The sequence below is a fragment of the Tasmannia lanceolata genome, unplaced genomic scaffold, assembly GCF_043159265.1.
Source record: "Tasmannia lanceolata isolate RefF3 unplaced genomic scaffold, GAP_Taslan_0.1 ptg000013l, whole genome shotgun sequence".
In the NCBI taxonomy this organism is placed as follows: Eukaryota; Viridiplantae; Streptophyta; class Magnoliopsida; order Canellales; family Winteraceae; genus Tasmannia; species Tasmannia lanceolata.
Window position 1 is genome coordinate 45,440,623 of NW_027518690.1, and position 19,039 is coordinate 45,459,661.

At 38.7% G+C, this 19,039-nt stretch overlaps 1 protein-coding gene across 2 annotated transcripts; it reads left to right on the forward strand.

Moving 5' to 3' along the window:
* The first annotated feature begins 9,726 nt into the window (after window positions 1-9,726).
* Window positions 9,727-17,903, forward strand: GAUT1 (galacturonosyltransferase 1). Of its 2 annotated transcripts, none has more exons than XM_077394905.1 (11): window positions 9,727-9,882; window positions 9,988-10,134; window positions 14,281-14,315; window positions 14,476-14,535; window positions 14,667-14,804; window positions 14,906-15,023; window positions 15,124-15,170; window positions 15,452-15,786; window positions 16,135-16,492; window positions 16,630-17,217; window positions 17,305-17,903. In XM_077394905.1, the coding sequence occupies exons 2-11, from the start codon at window positions 10,002-10,004 to the stop codon at window positions 17,578-17,580; spliced, it is 2,088 nt and encodes a 695-aa protein (XP_077251020.1). In that variant the 5' UTR covers window positions 9,727-9,882; window positions 9,988-10,001; the 3' UTR covers window positions 17,581-17,903. The 2 variants fall into 2 exon arrangements, with proteins under 2 accessions (XP_077251020.1, XP_077251021.1); XM_077394906.1 differs by having other exon boundaries at window positions 14,906-15,008.
* Window positions 17,904-19,039: the final 1,136 nt, after the last annotated feature.

The window sequence follows — 19,039 nt, forward strand, 5'->3', positions numbered from 1 at the left end:
TCTCTTTTTCTTTTTCTTTTTCTTTTCTAGGTAAAGGACACTAACAAGGCATTTTCTAAGGGGAAATTAAAGGGAGATGATTTTTTCAGCCCACTGTAGGATAATGCGGCCCCTTTGGCGTGAATTGTCTGCACACCTTATTACCTTAACGCTCTTTGACGTCAAATTACGTTAAAAAGTGGGGCTCATTATCCTATAGTGGGGGCGAAAAATTTCATTGCCCAAATTAAATTCATATCATATCTCAAGATAACATAATGTTCATTAATTAGTAGGGGGATCTAATTCTCATTGCCATATTTTGATAATGACACTACTTACTTTGTTTGCCTATTCGGCTGCCACGATACCCAAGATGCTATAAACATCTAATCATCAAAATTAAAATAAATTGTGCCATTATCAGGCTATGGTTGTGTGGATATCATTCCAGTACTAAGATGTGTGAAAAGGATCCAATGTGAGAGGCTATTTTGGGTGAGAATAAATTACAAAAAATAAAAAAGATTCTTTTGTGCCATTAAGAAAAGAGATTCTGAACCTAATGGATTATCAATCCCCTAATTAATGTTTGAGAGGCTATTTTAGATGGGAAAATCTTAATAAATCTTACATTTATCATGAGAAATCCGATTGCCTGTCATCGGATGATCTAGACCCTTTGATCAAGGGTGATGTAAAGACGTCCTTTTAAGATGTCTCCAACCCATTGGTTCTTTGCACTCCTCAATCTTCTAAGAGCATGTTTGGCAACCATGAAAATTTTTCCATGGAATATTTGCGGATCCAATTGTAAAACATGAGCTGAGGAAGGAAAGGAGAAAACTGAGAGGGCCCAAGTAGAGAGATCATGGAGAGTGCATGTAGGCTACTTTAAATTGGGTTTTTTTTCCCTATATATTTTTCAATGTTCTTTTCATGCTCCCCCCCGACTCCCAGCTCTCAATGCTCTCCCCCTCAGCCCATCTCTCACAACTAGCCCCACTAATATTCCATGGAATAATTTTTCATGGTTGCCAAACATGCCCTGAGTCTCAGGGTCCTCACAGTGGAGAGTCAATCTTGGTTGCTCGTTTTGCTTCCCAATGCTTCCCATGTGATGGCCAGTATGTCACAACAAGTGCATACTAGGTGGCCAGTCATCAAAAGCGTATTTCTATTTACTAATGGTTATAAACCTAACTTATTTTTTTTCTTATTTAATAGATGTGTATATACTTACATTTATAAATAAATTTCCATTTATAAGATATTTAATAGTCATAAAGAAATTTAGATTATGAGGTACTTAATAAGGCTACTGATATTTGCACTACAATGTTTTAATAATTGCACAGAGTCAGTTTGTCTTTTCTTTTTAATTGACTTTTGAGAGCTTTTTGAGAACAGTAATAACCTTTGTCGACATCTGTTTAAATAATAAAAGACAAGACGAGTTTGTTCAATTATCAAAACAAGGAGTGCCGACATCAATAGCCTTTAATAATTATCGTGGTGTTGTCTGATGGCATACACCAATTCAATTATTCTGATCACAAATGCATGCTATGTGAGTCTGTGGGACTTAAGAAGTCACTATCCAAGAGTAGGAATTAGCATCACCTTCCCTCTTTCATGCATGGGATGTGACAACATTACTAAGGTATAGTCTAAGGCCTCTTTACATTTTCTAATTCTAGATAGCAATCGCACGCGCGTTGAAAGAGAAGGAGATTATGTTGCTTGTTTAATAATTTATTTAATATTGGCGAAATGCATGCATGCATGCCAAGAGATCACAATTAAGTTAGTCATAATGATAAATGCACCCCCTCTTTTGACCATGCACACCATCTTCTAGTGGGTTTTTTTTTTTTACTTTTTAGAAGGTACAACAATTCCAAAACGGAACGGAACTCTGTTCTGAAAATAAAGAAGCGAAAATGACAGCCGATTTGACCATTTCCACACTCTTTATTTTTGCATTGCTTGTTGATTTGTGTTCTCTTTGTTTTCTAGCACAAGAGTCATGATAGAAGATCTCGTTTTTTTTATAAAACAGATTGCGGCCCTCTTTTATAAATATCGAAAATTTTATCTACGGTTTGCGTTACTCAAGCCGACTAAAACTTTTTTTTTTTTTTTTTTTTTTTTGGTAATGAAGGGTGTCCCCACCCCCTTTGGGGGTATGACTATTTCCCTACGTATGCACGCAATCACCCGGAAATCACGCGCATCGGGTAAGCAAGGGGGGATTCGAACGCTCGTCACTGCAGGAGCAAACCCATGACTTTACGCCAATGAGCCACACCCTTCCGGGTTTCTGACCAAAACTACTAAAAGGGAAGATAGTGGTGTCAAATAGACCCAAACAGACTGATGCACCCAAAGGATCAGAAATGACCATGTTAATTGGATCTCAAAGTGCATTAGATCCATAAGGTCCAAAATTATCTTAGATCATAATCTTGACATTGCCACAAAATTTGATGGAGCATCCTAGATCCAAATGTAGGGCATGAATGTAGGAAAATAACCTTTACATTTCCTTTTGTTTATTTCTATTCACGAGGGGTATTTTTGTAATATTAAAAACGTAATCAAAATGACAAACTCCACTTCATTTCTTGCCTTTTTATTTCGACACGATTCTTCTCTCTCTCACTCATCTAACAATAAGTCCTAACTAACATGCGTAGTACCATAGATGCAATGATAGACGGTCTTGGAATATCCAATTTGGGAGGAATTTCTTTGATAGAGTAAATAGATCAATTAGCTTGCCTCTTGAAAATGGTGAGCTCTTGTTATATAAAGAAGGGGAAGCATGAGGAGGTTTGGATCTGAAACTCCTAAGAGATCTTCTTTGTCAAATTGCTTTATCAACACATCTCTCTATGCCTTATTTCCTCACAATTGGACAAAGTGTGGCGCACTCCAGTCCCTCTAGAGTATGTGAGTTGAGTGGACGGATTTTCATTCACTGAAGTTATGCTAGAGCCATTTAGTGCCTCATCATGAGAGGGGATCCATTAAATGGGCTTTCTCTAGTTCGATTGGTAGAGCCAATTCTATTAAAGCCGAGCATAAAGTAGTCCTTTAAGGTATACGGCTTGCCAATGACAGTACCTTGTTAACAATGGTGGTGGATGGTGATTCCCTCAATATTATTAGATGGTTGATCATAAATCATTCCCGCACTTAAAGGTCTTCCTATATGATGGATGAGATTAAGAATATAGTGAGATCTCGATTTTATCTCGTATCGTCATGTCAGAATGGGGTGAATAGTGAGGCTGATGCACTTGCTCGTGCGGGGGTGACTCGGCCCAATTTGGAGATGTTTGACTTCCCCCTCGAGGCCGAGTGGTTTTAATTATTTTGATGTATCCGATCCTTAGGAAAGGGTTATTTTCTATTCTCTCTGTGCATCTCGGTCGAGGTTGTATTCTCCTTTCCTTCTTACTAGGGTTTTTCTCATTCACACAAAAAAAAAAAAAAAAAAAAAAAAAAAAAAAAACCAAGCTAAAAAAGTATCATTCGAAAAGTACTCTGGAAAAAGTTCCAACCAATCGATAAATTATCCAAATGGATTGTGGCCAAGACAAAAGGTGGATCCAATCCGAAGAAGATACATTGACACCCCTAAAAGAAAGTGGTCCTAGTAAACAAAGGGGTGCATTTCTATCCCCCTCTAATGAGTTATTTATTTATATGAACCTGACCTCAACTGACCTCACCTGACCCCAGTTCAAGGTAAAATCACCGCCCAACGAACCTCAAAAATTACACCTTGATTAAATGCTTATATTTTGTATTAAAATTGTAAAGATTCAAATAGCATTGTCAAAACTAACATAACATAAACAATTTGACTGAGTAGACTATAGATAAAAAGTAAAACAATTCATGTGTGTATCAAATCAGGTACCATCAGGGTAGGGCTTGATGTCATATACTGCATGTGATTGGCCACAAAAATGGCTCTTCAGAGGAAGGTTTACATTGGGCCAGATCTTTTTGCAGGTGATCTACATGGGTTGAAAGGGATTGGCATGAACTCATCAAGTGTCACCTGATTCTACTGTTTTCTTTCGACAAATATAATAATTCAAGGATTATTTTAGTATAACACTGCTTACTTAACTGACCTCTTCGCTGCCTTGCTGGTAAAAGGTCTTAGACTTTAAACCCTTAGATTGTAGCTTCGAGGATTAGTATCCCAAGAAATCTCTTTACAACCCTACTTACCCTGTTATAAAAAAGAGTTTAATACTATTCTATCAAATGGTGTCAGTAACCCTAAACATTCAATGTTTCTTTTGAAATGGAAAACATTCAATGTTCTTTGGTACTTTTATTAATTCTTTAGCCATATTACTTCAAACTATGGTTTTAAATTTCGACCAAATTTCGGATTTCGGTTGGGACCGAAATGAAATCGCACCGAAACCGAAATTTTCGAAATGTACCAAATTTAGATCGAAATTTTGGCCAAATAATTGATAAATTAATATCATTTTAATCCTTTACCAAATTTCGACCGAAATTACCGAAATTTCGGCATAAAAAAAGGATATTTCGAGAGCTTTTACCAAAATTTGGCTGAAATTTCAGTTTGGGGAAGGACCAAAATTTCACCCGAAACCGAAATTTAAAACCTTGCTTCAAACTAGCATTCTCTGCCCATGTCGTGCATGGTTGTCAAGAAGTGGGCCCCGCCATATCTAAACATGAGGAGTAAAGTAGTGGGCCCAACCACATTGATCAAAATATTAGATGTAACTGGTGGGCCCCACCCTTTGCTTGGATTTGGCGAGATAGGCGGCCCCATCCCATCAAAACATGGGATGTAAAGTGATGGGCCCACCCTATGCATGGGCTTAGGTTGAGATCGTGGGGACCCATCCCATCAAAACAAGAGGTAAAATGATGGGTCCCACTCGATGCATGGGTTTGAGTTGAGTTGATGGGAACCACCCCATAAAAACGTGGTATAGAATGATGGGCTCTACGCTATGCATGGATTGGGTGGATGTGGTGGGCCCACACATAGGTGTAAATTGGTGGGCCCCGCTATATACATGTTTTTTGCTGGAAATAGTGGGCCCATACCATCAAAACATTGTATAAAATGGTGGGCCCTACCATATCAAAACATGGGTGTAAAATAAAATGATGGGCCTCACCCTACCAAAACATGTGGTGTAAAAATGGTGTGCCCCACACATGCTATAAATAAGGAGTAAAAAATCCAGCATAGAAAAAAATTCTGAAAGTTTTTTTTTTCATAAGTAAATTTCCCAAAGTTAATGGGGTAATTTCACTCGGTATGGAAAATTCCAGAGAATATTACTGCCCAATCATATGCTGCCATATATGGGGCAGGAACGTAATTCCATTCCCGCAAACCCTAAATCGAGGCCCCCGGCTGTAAATAGCCTCTTAAGGCCCAAAGGTAAGGGACCAATTCCTAAGATTTACTATTCTTGTGTAAACTTTAATCTGTTGTTAGTCACTAACTTAAGCATTGGAGGGCCCTCTGGAGAACAAATTCTGGGTTGGTCTTTTAACTGGTTGTTCATGTGGGCAGGCAGCGCTTCATCTCATTTAAAGATGACCGATTTTGGCCTCAACAAGAAAAAAAATCAATGAGGGCAAATAGGGTTAAAAGTTTACTCAATTCCAGTTAAGATTTACTTAAAATAATCAATACTGATAATTAGATGGAAAATGCTATGAAGATCAACATTACTAGTATCTTTTTCTCACAGCCTCTGTCCGCCACTGCATGTGCCAACGTGAATTTGATCAGATCCATTGATCTGGCCAGAAAACACAGGTTCAGCTCATTGCCATAGGCCCATCTTGATCAGATGATCATCCTAGCACCTTGATCTCCAAGGGTTTGTTTAGGGTTTCATTTAGAGAAGGTAAAGTGCTGATTTTTCATGGAAAATATAAGAAGACACACTTGTGCCAAGGTTCTCGACGGACAGCCTTCCAAATATTGCCTAGTGTATGTGGTATCAAAATATACAGGAGCAACTTTATCATAAAAAAATTTTGCATACGTGCAAATATAAGAGAATAAGAGTGAACTAATGTGAACATTCATTCCTCACAAGTGTCTTCACTGTTTTTTAAAATTTTCTTTCCCAAAGAGGAAGAGAAAATCACTGAGAGAGGGGGTGTGGCTTCCCCTCTCGTCCCATCTGTGGAAGAAGTGACAGTGGCAGAGCACCACATGAGGGGTTCATTTTCCTAAAAAGGTTCTTATGTTTTGTCTTCTTCCATTGACTTTCACTAAACAAATCATTTTCTATTTACTTAAAATATTCACTTGTCCTCATGCCCCTCAACCTATTCTTCTGCCTTTTCCTGCTCCCAAGGGAGTATAAGAATATTCAACACTTCTAATATTTTAAGTCTCTTAACCATAGGTACCGTACCAAAACATATATTATGTTAAATCATGCTCAATTAGCATAATAATGATGTTTGGAAGCTCATCTTTTCACCTCTTTCCTTTTTGATAGGTACACCACCTTCTATTAGTAGAAAACTTTTGGCCAAAGTAAAAACAAAATTAAACTACCACTTTAGTAGGCTTATTTATCACCACCTATATTTCATTTTGAAAAGGGATTTGCTAGGGTCCATTGCAAAAGGCATTTCGCAGCTCTCTCGCATTTCAGACCAGCCACCTCATGAATGGAGACAACAAACCAGCCCCGAAATGCCTTTAGCGATGGACGCTAGCAATTCCCTTTTGAAAAATTATATGATGAATGGGCGTATAAACTCATTTTATGATGGGGAAATGATATATTCGCCCCCTTTTATTTTTTAACTCAGGATAGCTCCCTCTAATGCAAACGAGCAGTCATAAATACACTAGAGGGGGCTTTCCAAAGTACAAAAAAAGGGTGAATATATCACTTCCCTTTATGATAGGATTTGCTAGGGATTTTTGCGGAAAGGCATTTTGTGAGCTGTGGAATGCCTTTCTGTAAAATTCCTCCCATAAAATACTAAAGAAACTTTGTTTCCAAAATTGCAGAAACCAAATTCCTTCTATTCTAGAATGCCGTTTCCTATTTTTCTAGAAAATCCAAATTTCGTTTTATATCATATTTAGTCATTTTAGTCAGACCCATCCTTATTGCAAGCAGAGAGTGTTTCTTTGAACTTATGAGCTTCTCTTTGGCCTTGTTTGTTTTGGATTTTGAGAACCGATTGTGAGTCTAAAACTGATTATTGTACTCAAAATTATGTTCCAATAATCAGCTCAGGAGTCGGGACTCATAAGTTTCTCAAAATACAAAACAAACAGGGCCTCAGAAAGTTTGATCATTGATGGTCGGTAGGCCTTGATTGAAACAAGGTCCCCTATATGTGCTTGACTGTCGTCCAACACATCAGCAATCCACATCACCAAACACATGTGCCATGTTTATGATGGCTAATCTTGGTCCTTGCTAGTCCAGACTCAGTAGGTTAGGTCCCAATGGGGTAGCTTTTCATGGAGGTAGATTCTAGAATAAAATGTTTGATGCACTCTTACGAAATCTATGATTACAATCCATTGAATTCACACTGAATCAAGTGCTATAAATTAAGTACGTAAAAAGAATAATAACAAGGGACAATGTTAATGAGAACACTTGAAATAAGAGGCAGGGAATTAGAGAGGGAGCACACTTATTATTCAGTATTTTTTCTCATTTTTTTAATTGATTTGCACTCGACTCTGCTTACAGAGTTATGATGCTCTAACCCTCACCAATTTTCTATGTAACTATTCTAATAGATGTGTCTCTTAAGACAAAGTTCTCTCTCTCCTTTTCCCATCTAATGGATGCATCTCCTCGTAAGTTTGTATCTCATAATCACCAATTATCACTTACTTTTTTGAATATTTTCATCGAGTGGATGTGTCTCCTTATAATGGATTCACGACATCTTTTACTTACTTCGAACGTCTACGGGAAAAAAAAGAACCACAATGATCTCTCTACAAGATGCAGTGTTAAATAGAAGGATGCCATCATGATCGTTTCCCAATTCTTTGCTCGAAAGATGAATAGCTTAGGCCCGGTTTGTTTTGGCCATATTCACAATCGATTGTCGGTCCCAAACCTATTATTGGGCTCAAATTTAAATGCAATTTGGAGTCCAATAATTAGCTTGGATAGTAGGATATGAGGAATTCTCCGATTAGGACCCAATCCCGCAAGGATCCGAGTAGATCATGACTTATATATGGGTAGATCATACAAATTCTGCCCTTTTGACACCCCTAAATAATGGAAATAATATCTCTACCCCCTAAATTCACTCTTCTTATATGCTAAAGATAACTACATAGTGATATATCCGCCCCTTTTATTACTTGGGACATCCAGCTGCAGTGTGCGTTGGCAATCAAATTCGTTGAATCCTTCCCATGTGAAGTACAACATCCCTTTGCAGTCATAAATACACTGCAGCTGGGTGTCTCAGGTAATGAAAATGGGCGGATTTATCACTTCCGTACATAAAACATGGGATTTTTATTTTACCGGGATACTTCTAAGACTCTTTTTTTTTCTACCAATCTCCTTGGATTTTTTTTTCTCCCACATAAATCCCAGGAACCAAAAAAAACCCGGTAACCAAACAGAGCAGCACAGAGATTTTTTTCGCCCCATGTAGGATAATGGTGATTGTTCGTAAGATATGATTCAATTAGCTAGAAGCGTAGAACTGCATTTTTACACCGTTAGGGTGTGCTAGATTTGGGTATTTATTTAACAAAGAAACGCTGATTTGCTAGTCAGAAAATTGAGATGGGTTTCATTGATTTTATACTTGTAATCCAATCTATCAAAAACCATAGTACTTCATTTCTAACTAAAATTCTATTACAACGTACCAGTGCACAATATATTGTTTTCTTCTCCCGAACTGAATTATATTTGCAATTTACAAGTGAGTGGAAATGTAGCCAAAATAATTAAAAAGAGATTAAAGTGGATTATAGTGAAGGTAGGAACTTGAAAGGTCGATACAAGATAAAAGATATTGAAGAAAGAAATTGTGAAGCAATCTGTACTTATTTGTGCATGTATCGAGAATGAAGAAAACCCGGACCCGACCTGGACCAGAGAAACTATCTCGGGTAGGGTCGGGTTCAGGAATCTCATTTATTTAAAAAAAAAATAACAATTCGACCTGACCTGAGATAGCTTCTCGAGCAGGATAGGGTTATGGAAAACTCGACGCGCCCGACCTCAGTTGCAATCCGAACTATACGGCCCACTTCATCGGATGATCCAAACTGTTCATTTAGTAGGCCACAACGTAAATAGGTTGCTACAATCAGTGGCCCCACAATACTTTTTTTTTTTTTTTTTAAAGTACTGGACTTCACTGCCGGAAACATAAAACAAGATGATTCGTCCCGTTATCAAAATATGGTCGTGCAGATACGAGTCCCCTTTCATATGGGCCTCACTGATTGCACCAATGATGGTTGGGGGACTGAACTTTCCTAATTAACTTCAATAGTCTCGAGGGCGATAAATTCGCACCCCCTATAGGATGGATGGTTCGCACCAATGTCACGTGAATTGACGTCAAAAAGCGTCAAAGTCTGACGCTTTTTGACGGCAATTCACATGACAGTGGTGCGAATCATCCTGAAGGGGGTGCGAATTTATCATCTCCCCTTCTTAATTATCTGTCTCCTTTCCTTTTCCGTCTTCTCAGAGAATCAATTTCATTTTTCTGCCATGAGAACCGTTGCTGATAAATTATAGGGTTTCAAACCCTCGCTCTCATTCCCCTTCTTCCTTTCTCTTCTCCAAGCCCCTCGCCTCCCGATCTGTAAGAACGATCTAGTCTCTGTGCTCGTCAAAGGTAACCCTCTCAATTTTCCCTCACTACCGATTTTCTTTTCCTTTTCCTCCCATTTTCTTCTTTCTAACTAACGCTACCAATTCTTTTCCCCTCCTTTCTTTCCAGGTTTTCGATTTAACATGGCCTCGAAACGGGGATTCTCTGGCCAAAGGAACAAAAGCGGTGCAATTAGGGTTCCTCTTGCCGCATTACTCTTCCTTTTTATTCTTACAACCCTAGTTTTTATTTCTCCGCGAGGAATTCGAACGACAAGTTAGCTTTCTAACCCTTTCTATTTCATTTATTCGCAATGTTGATATCTCTATGTTGTTATGTTTTGAGGTTTTGTGCTAGTTTGGTAATAATTTTAAGGTTCTTTATAATTCAGATCTGTGGCTATAAAATCATATAGAAGATGAGAACTCTTAAATAAAAAATCTTTACTGGACATTTTCTTGATTATACAATCAGAATTCAGATATAATTTTATTACTGCATATACAGTTAGTCACTATGGCTATTCGAATAGCTAGTCTAGTTGTTGCATTGTAAATTATGTTAAAAACCCTAATTCACATAGTTTAGTGGCGTTCTTGTTTGAGGTAGTCAAAATACTTAAGATAGCCTAGACAATAGATCCACCTGGGTGCTGTAGGTGGTCGAACATTATTGATCACCTAGGGTATGTTTGGATGCATGGCATAGGCTCAGAAAGTAGTGGAATAAGAAGTCCATAGGGAGGAGACAAGCATTGGATTTGCTTGGCATTACCTAGGATAATAGTGGTAAGTAGTGTTTGGTTGCGCAGCACAGGCTTGAGAGAGAAGGAGAGGGAGGGAGGGAGGGAGGGAGAGAGTTACTTGCGTAGCTTTTGCATGGGCAAACCAAGCCTTGGATGAGTGCTCCCACATTAACGTCTTTTAAAAACATACATGTTGAATAGTGTGCCCTTAGAGAAATTTTGTGATGCCTTTGATGACATCCCTCCACTTAACCAAATGGTGAGATACGATTTACAAATCAGATTGTACTGGTCATTCCAATCAGGTTCGACCAAAACTGGCCACCTATTTGGCTGGTTTGATTAAGACACCATTATTTAGCCAGAAACGAATGAGCCACTGGTTTCGATCCGTAGGTTCTTTGTAAACCGGTTGGCTTATTTATCTACTTAAATATGGTAATTAATTAAGCTTTCTAAACATGATCTTGCCTCTTAAAATTCTAGTTTGAAAGCTTCCATATTCTAATTAATGCATGGCCCACTCATTATGGTAAGAAAATGGAAAATTTTATCATTCATCTATTAATTTTAACCTTGTAAAAGTTTAAACCTAAAAGTACTTAACACTACCTTGTTCTTAACCTTGATTATGCCCCCTTCCTAGAATCTAGCCTCGAGGTTAGCCGTCTAATCACATTCCTAGAATTTTCTTTAAGAATTAGTCGGTCTGAATCCCCATACTTTAATAAGCAAAGATCGGCTAACACAGCTTGCACGTCTGCGTCTGTTGTGTCTATTATTCCACACGACCCGAAATTAGCTTTTTTTAGAAGTCTGCGTGATGATTATGAAATCATAAAAGTTTGAACAAGGTCTAACCGTTCGATCATTGATCTGGAGAAAATTTGACATATCTGTAAAAATCAAATGTCAGCAGTCCACATCTAATCTCCATTTCAAATCACATACTTGGATCAATCTAGAATTTGAGTATGGGAGAATATTCAGGAAATGGAAGAGGACTGGTTGCTGAAAACCCTAAATTTGAGTCAAATCTGCTCACTGGATCAATGGCTAGGATTGCATGAAGAGGACTGGTTGCTGAAAATTTAAAGTTAAAGAAAACCACTCTAGAGAAAGATTAAGATCGAAGGAACTGAGGAAACTTACGTAGGATAGAAGTTAGGGCATCACACCTATAGTGTTCCATGGGACTCACACCGAAGGCTGGATCAAGGCCTCACACCTATAATCTCTAGGATGTCACATCCATGCCTACATGAGCAGCCAAAGTCTGTAGTTTTCATTAAACATAGCATATCTCTCAAAAGGGCTGAAGGTTTACATATATAGACATAACAAAGTCTTCCTTCTAGTATATCTCTAAAACAAAATCCAGCCATATATGTTACCAGTTCGACAAGAGACTAACATGGACTCTTAATTCACTATAACATGAACATCTAAGAGTTCTAGACCCTGCAACAACGCCCTAACCTCTGCCTCATTGTTGTCATTGAGGCGGATGGGGTCCCAAAAAGCCAACTTGGTGCGGTTGGTCTCATCTCTAAATACTGAGCACTTACCCTATTCAAGCGGGTCCAAGTTTTTTTTTTTTTTTTTTTCCCGAATGGTTCAAGCGGGTCCAAGGTTACCAATGGCTCAAACTGTTGAAATTTAATTTCACCAAACCTGGTTTGTAAGGGGACCACCTGCGTTAGCCTCAACCCTTTCCTTGCTTTAGCATATCTGCCTCTAGCATCGTCTAAAGATCTATATTAGAGGTAAAATTGATATTAGGTAAGATCTTTCCCCAAGAGATAAGCGATATGACTTTCATGTAAGATGAAGTACAGTCCCTTGGCAAAGTTTTTGACGTTGCAGTTATTCCTCCTCTTCCAAAGGGCCCATATAGTAGCCAGTAGAGCTACTCTCCAAAAATCGTCCAGTTCCTTAGTGAGGCGCAAATGACCAGTTGTCCACTAAATCGGCTAGATGAAGAGGGAACATCCATGACACCCCGAATCTCCCAATGATGTGGCTACAAATGTCTCTGGCGATCCTGCAATGAAGAAACATATGGTCCACTGATTCGTCTGCCTCTATGCAGAGAGTGCAGTGATCGACAATAAGGAAGTGACTAGAGTGATTTTATAACAAAAAGAACACATAGCCCCCCATAACTTAAAAGCACTCAAATAATATTATAAAACTAATAAAAGACTTTTAACACTAATGATGGGCCTCATCTTCGTAGATTTGTCCCTCTTGATTCTCGTGAAAGATGGCACCCCATCGCCATGACAAGGCCATTAGCTTTCTAACTCAAAACAAAATCTGGCACTTCTAATGGCATTCTCTTAAAACATACCTAAACTTACATGCTAATATTTGTAGCAAGAATTCTCGACGTCTAGGGTTTCAGAAGAGAGAAGCCTCTAAAAGGGGTCTTGTAGTCGAGCCTTCCATCCCTTTCTAGCCTCCCATTTTGTCTCCCATCTTCAGCAGAGAAAGAGGCTGTGCCTTCTCCTAAAGGTGGGAATACAATGAAAAGAGATGTATTCTATCCCCATCTGCCATGCAGAGTGGATACGGCCTCTGCATCTAACATGTTACCTCCACTTCCATTCCTAAAGTTTATGATATCATTATGTTCTCTTATATTTTTGTTTTGATAGCCAGTTTTTCCAAACCATCCAACTCAGCAATTTATCCATCGACCACCTCTTCTTTCCCACAGCTTTATCTCGAAACTCTTCTAGTCTTTAAGGAATTTATTAATCTTAAAGTATAAAAGATTAAATAACGCATTCTCCAACAGCTTAAGCTTTTGGAGTAATTGGTTGTTTCACATAGTAGCAGAGGAAAGGTCTTGGGTTCAAAACTCCTTGATATTAATAATCCACATCTAATGGCCAACCCAAAAAGAGGGGCCAACCCTAAAAAGAGGGGCCACATGTGAGATGGAGTGCTAAAGAATAGAAGATTAAATAACGCTTTCTCCAGCAGCTTAAGCTTTTGGAATAATTGGTTGTTTCACAATTAATACCTTTAAACTTGATAGTTACACAGAAACCATGGGAATTACACATTGGAAGAAAGGCTGGTGGCTCTTCAGACATTGAAAGTACATCCAGTGAATTGCCCCAACAAGAACGGGAGTAGGATTAGGATTTCTCACGTGACTTCCAACCTCTCGAATATCACTGACCTAGACCACGTAAGCACCATCTCATTTTTACTACAAACTTCCAACCATTTGAGATTCAGGTGGGGGCAGCATAAGTTGAAAAATTGTTCTAATAGTCATAATCTACAACTTTCATTTACTATGGAATCTATTTCTGGTTGAATCTAAGATTTCCATGGATAAGAACTAAGATTGCTCAGTTCCACTGCTTGGACATTTTTCAATCCTAAGTACGATGCTTTCATCCTGTAGGCAGATAAAAAAATGATTTCATCTTGTAAGTATTAAGAGAACTCAATGTTGATGAGTTCTGTGCATAAGCTTGTGTTTCCTTCTCAGTTTGTTCCTTTAGCTTCATCAGCTCTAGTAAATAAAATGATGTTTCTTTCTTTCCTTTTTTTTTTGTGTGTGGGGGGGGGGGGGGGGGAATGGGAATGGTAGCCCATTTGATCTTAAAATCAATCCATGCATCATAAAATGACGATGTTCTTTATTTATCTTGCAGTTCCGAAGGATATTCCAAATGGGTCAAATAAACAGGTAGGTTGTCCCGCCAAACATATTTGTTTTTTCGGTTCTTTTTTCTATTGTTTCTAGGAATTACCATTCAAACAAAAAAAAATTGTTTCTAGGAATTGGGAAGTCTTCTCTGGTTGCTCATATTGACTTGAATCTTGAAATTTTCGGTGAATGGTTGCAGATTGCAGGTTGGAGAGAACGACTGGCTATGCAACACTTGAAATCTCTATTCTCTAAAGAGGCAAGTGGGAGGTGGTGAATGTTTGGTTATTTCCTCAGCATTTCATATATCTCATTTATATGGATATGGGTTGTGGCCGGAGGGCTGTGAACTGATTGGACCCCACAATACTTACTAAATACTTATGACAGGTCATTGAAACCATCACAGCTAACATAGATAACTCAGAACCATGGAGTCTTGATTTTGTCAGAAAGAACCATTTGTCTTCTTCGTGGAAAATTGATGGGTTGGATGTTGCCAGCACGAATGATACCACTTTTACAGAGGTAAGTGGGCCCTTAGGTCATGTTAAGATTTTTTGTGCAAAAGCCAATTAGACATACAGCTGTTGATCCTTTTCATATGCCTTTGATTACTATTCTTCAAGCCAAACCAAACAGCTTCTGATGTGGAACAAGGGTCTTCTCAAGTCGAACAAGAAAATGTTTCCTTAGCTGGGAATTTGCCAACAGGGGTTAAACATCCCAATGGTGTCTCTCTTCCCGGTAATCATTGATGGAGCAACAATATCTTGGTTTTTTGTAACTACATCTGTTAAGTACCTTTCGTTAAGAAGGTAACTGAGATTTATTTTTGGTAATGCAGCTGAACATTCTCAGTTACTTGATACACCGGCAAAATTAGTCCGAAGGGTAAATGTCCTCTACTTGGCTTCCATTTATTTGTTTTATTAGATACATGTGGGTTGGAAGGGTAAATATTTATCATCTCCTGATTTTTTGTCTTTTAACTCTGCAAACATGGAGTTATTTGTTTTGTGGACATGGAGGAATCTAATTATGTGGCATGAAATAAGGGAAAATGTGCCTGGTGTTAAGTCCAAGTAGGGTGCTGGTCCATTTTCTCCAGCGACTTATTACTATATTTCATCCAATTTAGGATTTCCATTTTTATTAGCTTATGTGGCATGTAGCAATTGAGAGAGAAAAGACGTGAGAAGAGGGCAACTGAGCTGGTCCAACAAGATGATGAAGCAATAATTAAACTTGAAAATGCGGCAATTGAACGCTCAAAAGCCGTGGACTCTGCGGTACTGGGGAAATACAGCATATGGAGACGAGATATTGATAGCGAAAATTCAGATTCAACCGTACGCTTGATGCGAGACCAAATGATCATGGCTAGGGTATATTCAGGCATTGCCAACGCCAATAATAAGCTCAATCTATACCAGGAATTATTGGCTCGGTTGAAGGAAAGCCAACGTGCAGTGGGGGAGGCCACGGCTGATACAGATCTACCTCACAGGTGAGATTGCAATTTCAGGATTTATCTGTTTTGGTCACAATGTATTTATAACATGGTTTTAAATTTCAACCGAAGTCTGAAATTTTGGGCCGAAATTTTGGATTTCGATCAGGACCGAAACCGAAACTGCCTGTCTGCCGAAATTTCAGAAATTTCAGCTGAAATTACTTTTTTCCAAACTTTCGGCACATGTTTGAAATTTGTATTTTTTTCTTTTTAGTGGATTTCGGCCGAAATTTTGGTAAGGTTTCGGCTATGTCCGGAACCGAAACTAAATTTTAAACCTTGATTTATAATTTATGATCTTGAGCATATCTGAGATATGCTTCTAATCTAATAATTATTCAGTGCCGCTGAGAGAATCAAAGCTATGGGCCAAGTTTTGTCAAAAGCAAGAGAAGAGCTGTACGATTGCAAGTTGGTAACTCGGAAATTGAGAGCAATGCTTCAATCAGCTGATGAACAGGTGAGAAGCTTGAAGAAGCAGAGCACGTTCCTAAGCCAATTGGCAGCTAAGACAGTTCCAAATGGGATCCACTGCTTATCTATGCGCTTAACCATAGGTTACTACCTTTTGCCACTCGAGAAAAGGAAGTTCCCAAAGAGTGAGAATTTGGAAGATCCAAATCTTTACCACTATGCCTTGTTTTCAGACAATGTCTTGGCTGCATCAGTTGTTGTCAACTCAACTGTCACGAATGCCAAGGTGAGACAAAGCTACTTACGAGTTTACAATATTATATCAGTGTGCCGTAAATTCCATTATTGTAAGTGGGAATATCCTAATCAGTGAGTTCTCCGTTTCGATTTTTTGGTCTATGACTACGTACATGTGGATTTCAGGAGCCAGAGAAACATGTTTTCCATCTAGTTACCGATAAATTGAATTTTGGAGCCATGAATATGTGGTTTCTGTTGAACCCGCCGGGGAAGGCCACCATCCATGTTGAAAATGTTGATGACTTCAAATGGCTGAACTCCTCCTACTGCCCAGTTTTAAAACAGCTCGAGTCTGCTGCCATGAAAGAGTACTATTTCAAGGCAGCTCATCCTACCACTCTTTCGGCTAGTTCGTCCAATCTAAAGTACAGGAACCCAAAGTATCTCTCAATGCTCAACCATCTGAGGTTCTATCTTCCACAAGTTTATCCAAAGTTGGATAAGATCCTGTTTCTTGATGACGACATTGTGGTACAAAAGGATTTAACCGGGTTGTGGTCAATTGATCTTCACGGAAAGGTGAATGGGGCAGTGGAAACCTGTGGAGAGAGCTTTCATCGGTTTGATAAGTATCTCAACTTTTCTAATCCACACATAGCCAGGAACTTTGACCCCAATGCATGTGGATGGGCCTACGGGATGAACATATTTGATCTGAATGAGTGGAAGAAAAAGGATATTACCGGGATCTATCACAGGTGGCAGACCATGGTGAGCTTTTCTCCTTCGCAATAGCCCTTCTTGTTACTTGTCTATTTGAGATGATAGTTTGACTGTCTTGTATTTTTTTATTTTTAGAATGAAGATAGAGTGTTATGGAAGCTTGGCACTTTGCCGCCTGGGTTGATCACATTCTATCGGCTAACTCATGCTCTGGACAAATCATGGCATGTGTTGGGGTTGGGTTATAACCCAAGCGTCGACCGGAATGAAATAGACGGTGCAGCTGTTATACACTATAATGGGAATATGAAGCCATGGTTGGAGCTCGCTATGACCAAGTACAGGCCATACTGGACTAAGTATATCAAATATGATCATCCCTACGTTCGAAATTGCAACCTAAGTGAATAGGCATGTGGGGTTGGAGCCAGAGATGTACTGTATCGAGGAGAGGAAATATGGTGCACTTTTTCTCTGTATCTGTACTTCCTTATTTTCTTTCCTTTTTATTCTTTGTGTTCTTATCGGTTGCTAATTCATTTTTTCTATTTAGTTCTCCAATCAGAATTGATTCCGTCATTTGCATTTTGAGGAGAGAGGGTTTTCAGTTTGATATATTTTTCTGTACACTGATGTTAGAACCGCTCACTGTTTTGTATGGAAACAGGAAAAACTGTTATTGGTTGTGAAGAAAAACATGGTAAGAAAGAAAGAAGCTGCCTTCAACTTTTGTACTTGATTCCGAACAATGCTAATTACCTAGTCCCCTTGCACTACCACTGCTCACATCCTCTTTCAAACCATTGCCTTTACATTTTACAAGTTGATTCCCACTCTGAACATCTGTTTTATAATTTCTCTCTGAATCTGATCCTTGGCTCCAATGGCATTCCCCTCAGCCATGAACCCTCCTCCCAGCCTATAAAATTAGTCAGGCTCTTAGTTATGAAATTGGGAAATGTTTTACCTACGCCCATTTTGATAATGACACTATGCATGTATGATGTATCCACGACCCTTCATCTGGTGGGCCATACAATCCAAATCGCCCGCTTTGTAACCATCTTATTGCTGTCCATTTTGATTGCCTACCTTTTAGACAATCCACTGGTGGCCCACCTGATTAAACCTGTCGAGCGAAGGAGCCACGGTTCCATCTCTCACATGCATTTGCAAGTTTGAACGTTTGCTTACATTTATAAATAGTGGAATAGTGTCAATAGAGAGAATGGTGGGTCTTTATCAAATTCCAATAATAGTGGAACAGTGTCAATAGAGAGAATGATGGGTCTTTATCAAATTCCAATAATAGTGGAATAATGCATTTACTAGTGGTAGAAATTATATGGTGTCCGAGCGGACATGCTCATGTTCATGGTAGAAAGGATGTACCGGTTAAGTTACTGTGAACTTTTAACATATAAATCTGGTTGGGTGGGGTTATTTACAGTTCATTTTTTTAGCAAAAGCTCAACTTGACCATACCCAGGCCTAGGAAATTTGTTCGTTTCACGGTTTAGAGGGAAATTGTATGGATATGACTTATTTAGAGTAAGGGCCCGTTTCGATAGCTCATGCATTTGTATTTTGATTTGGATTTGAGTTTTGGATACAAAACACATCAATCACCTTCATGATCATGTTTTAAGAGAGAGAGTGAGGGAGGGAGGGGTGTCTTGCTGCTGCCGGAGCAACGTCGAGGAGCAGCGATGGTGACAGAAGTTGCCACAAACGTTGATTTCCAAATAATGTCTCCTAGAAAAGATTTGAAAAACAGAATTTTTTGCACTGTTGTAACTTATTTGGAAATTCTAAGGATATGATCTAGTTCAAAATATCAACTAAATCCATATCTAAATCTTGCTGCTAT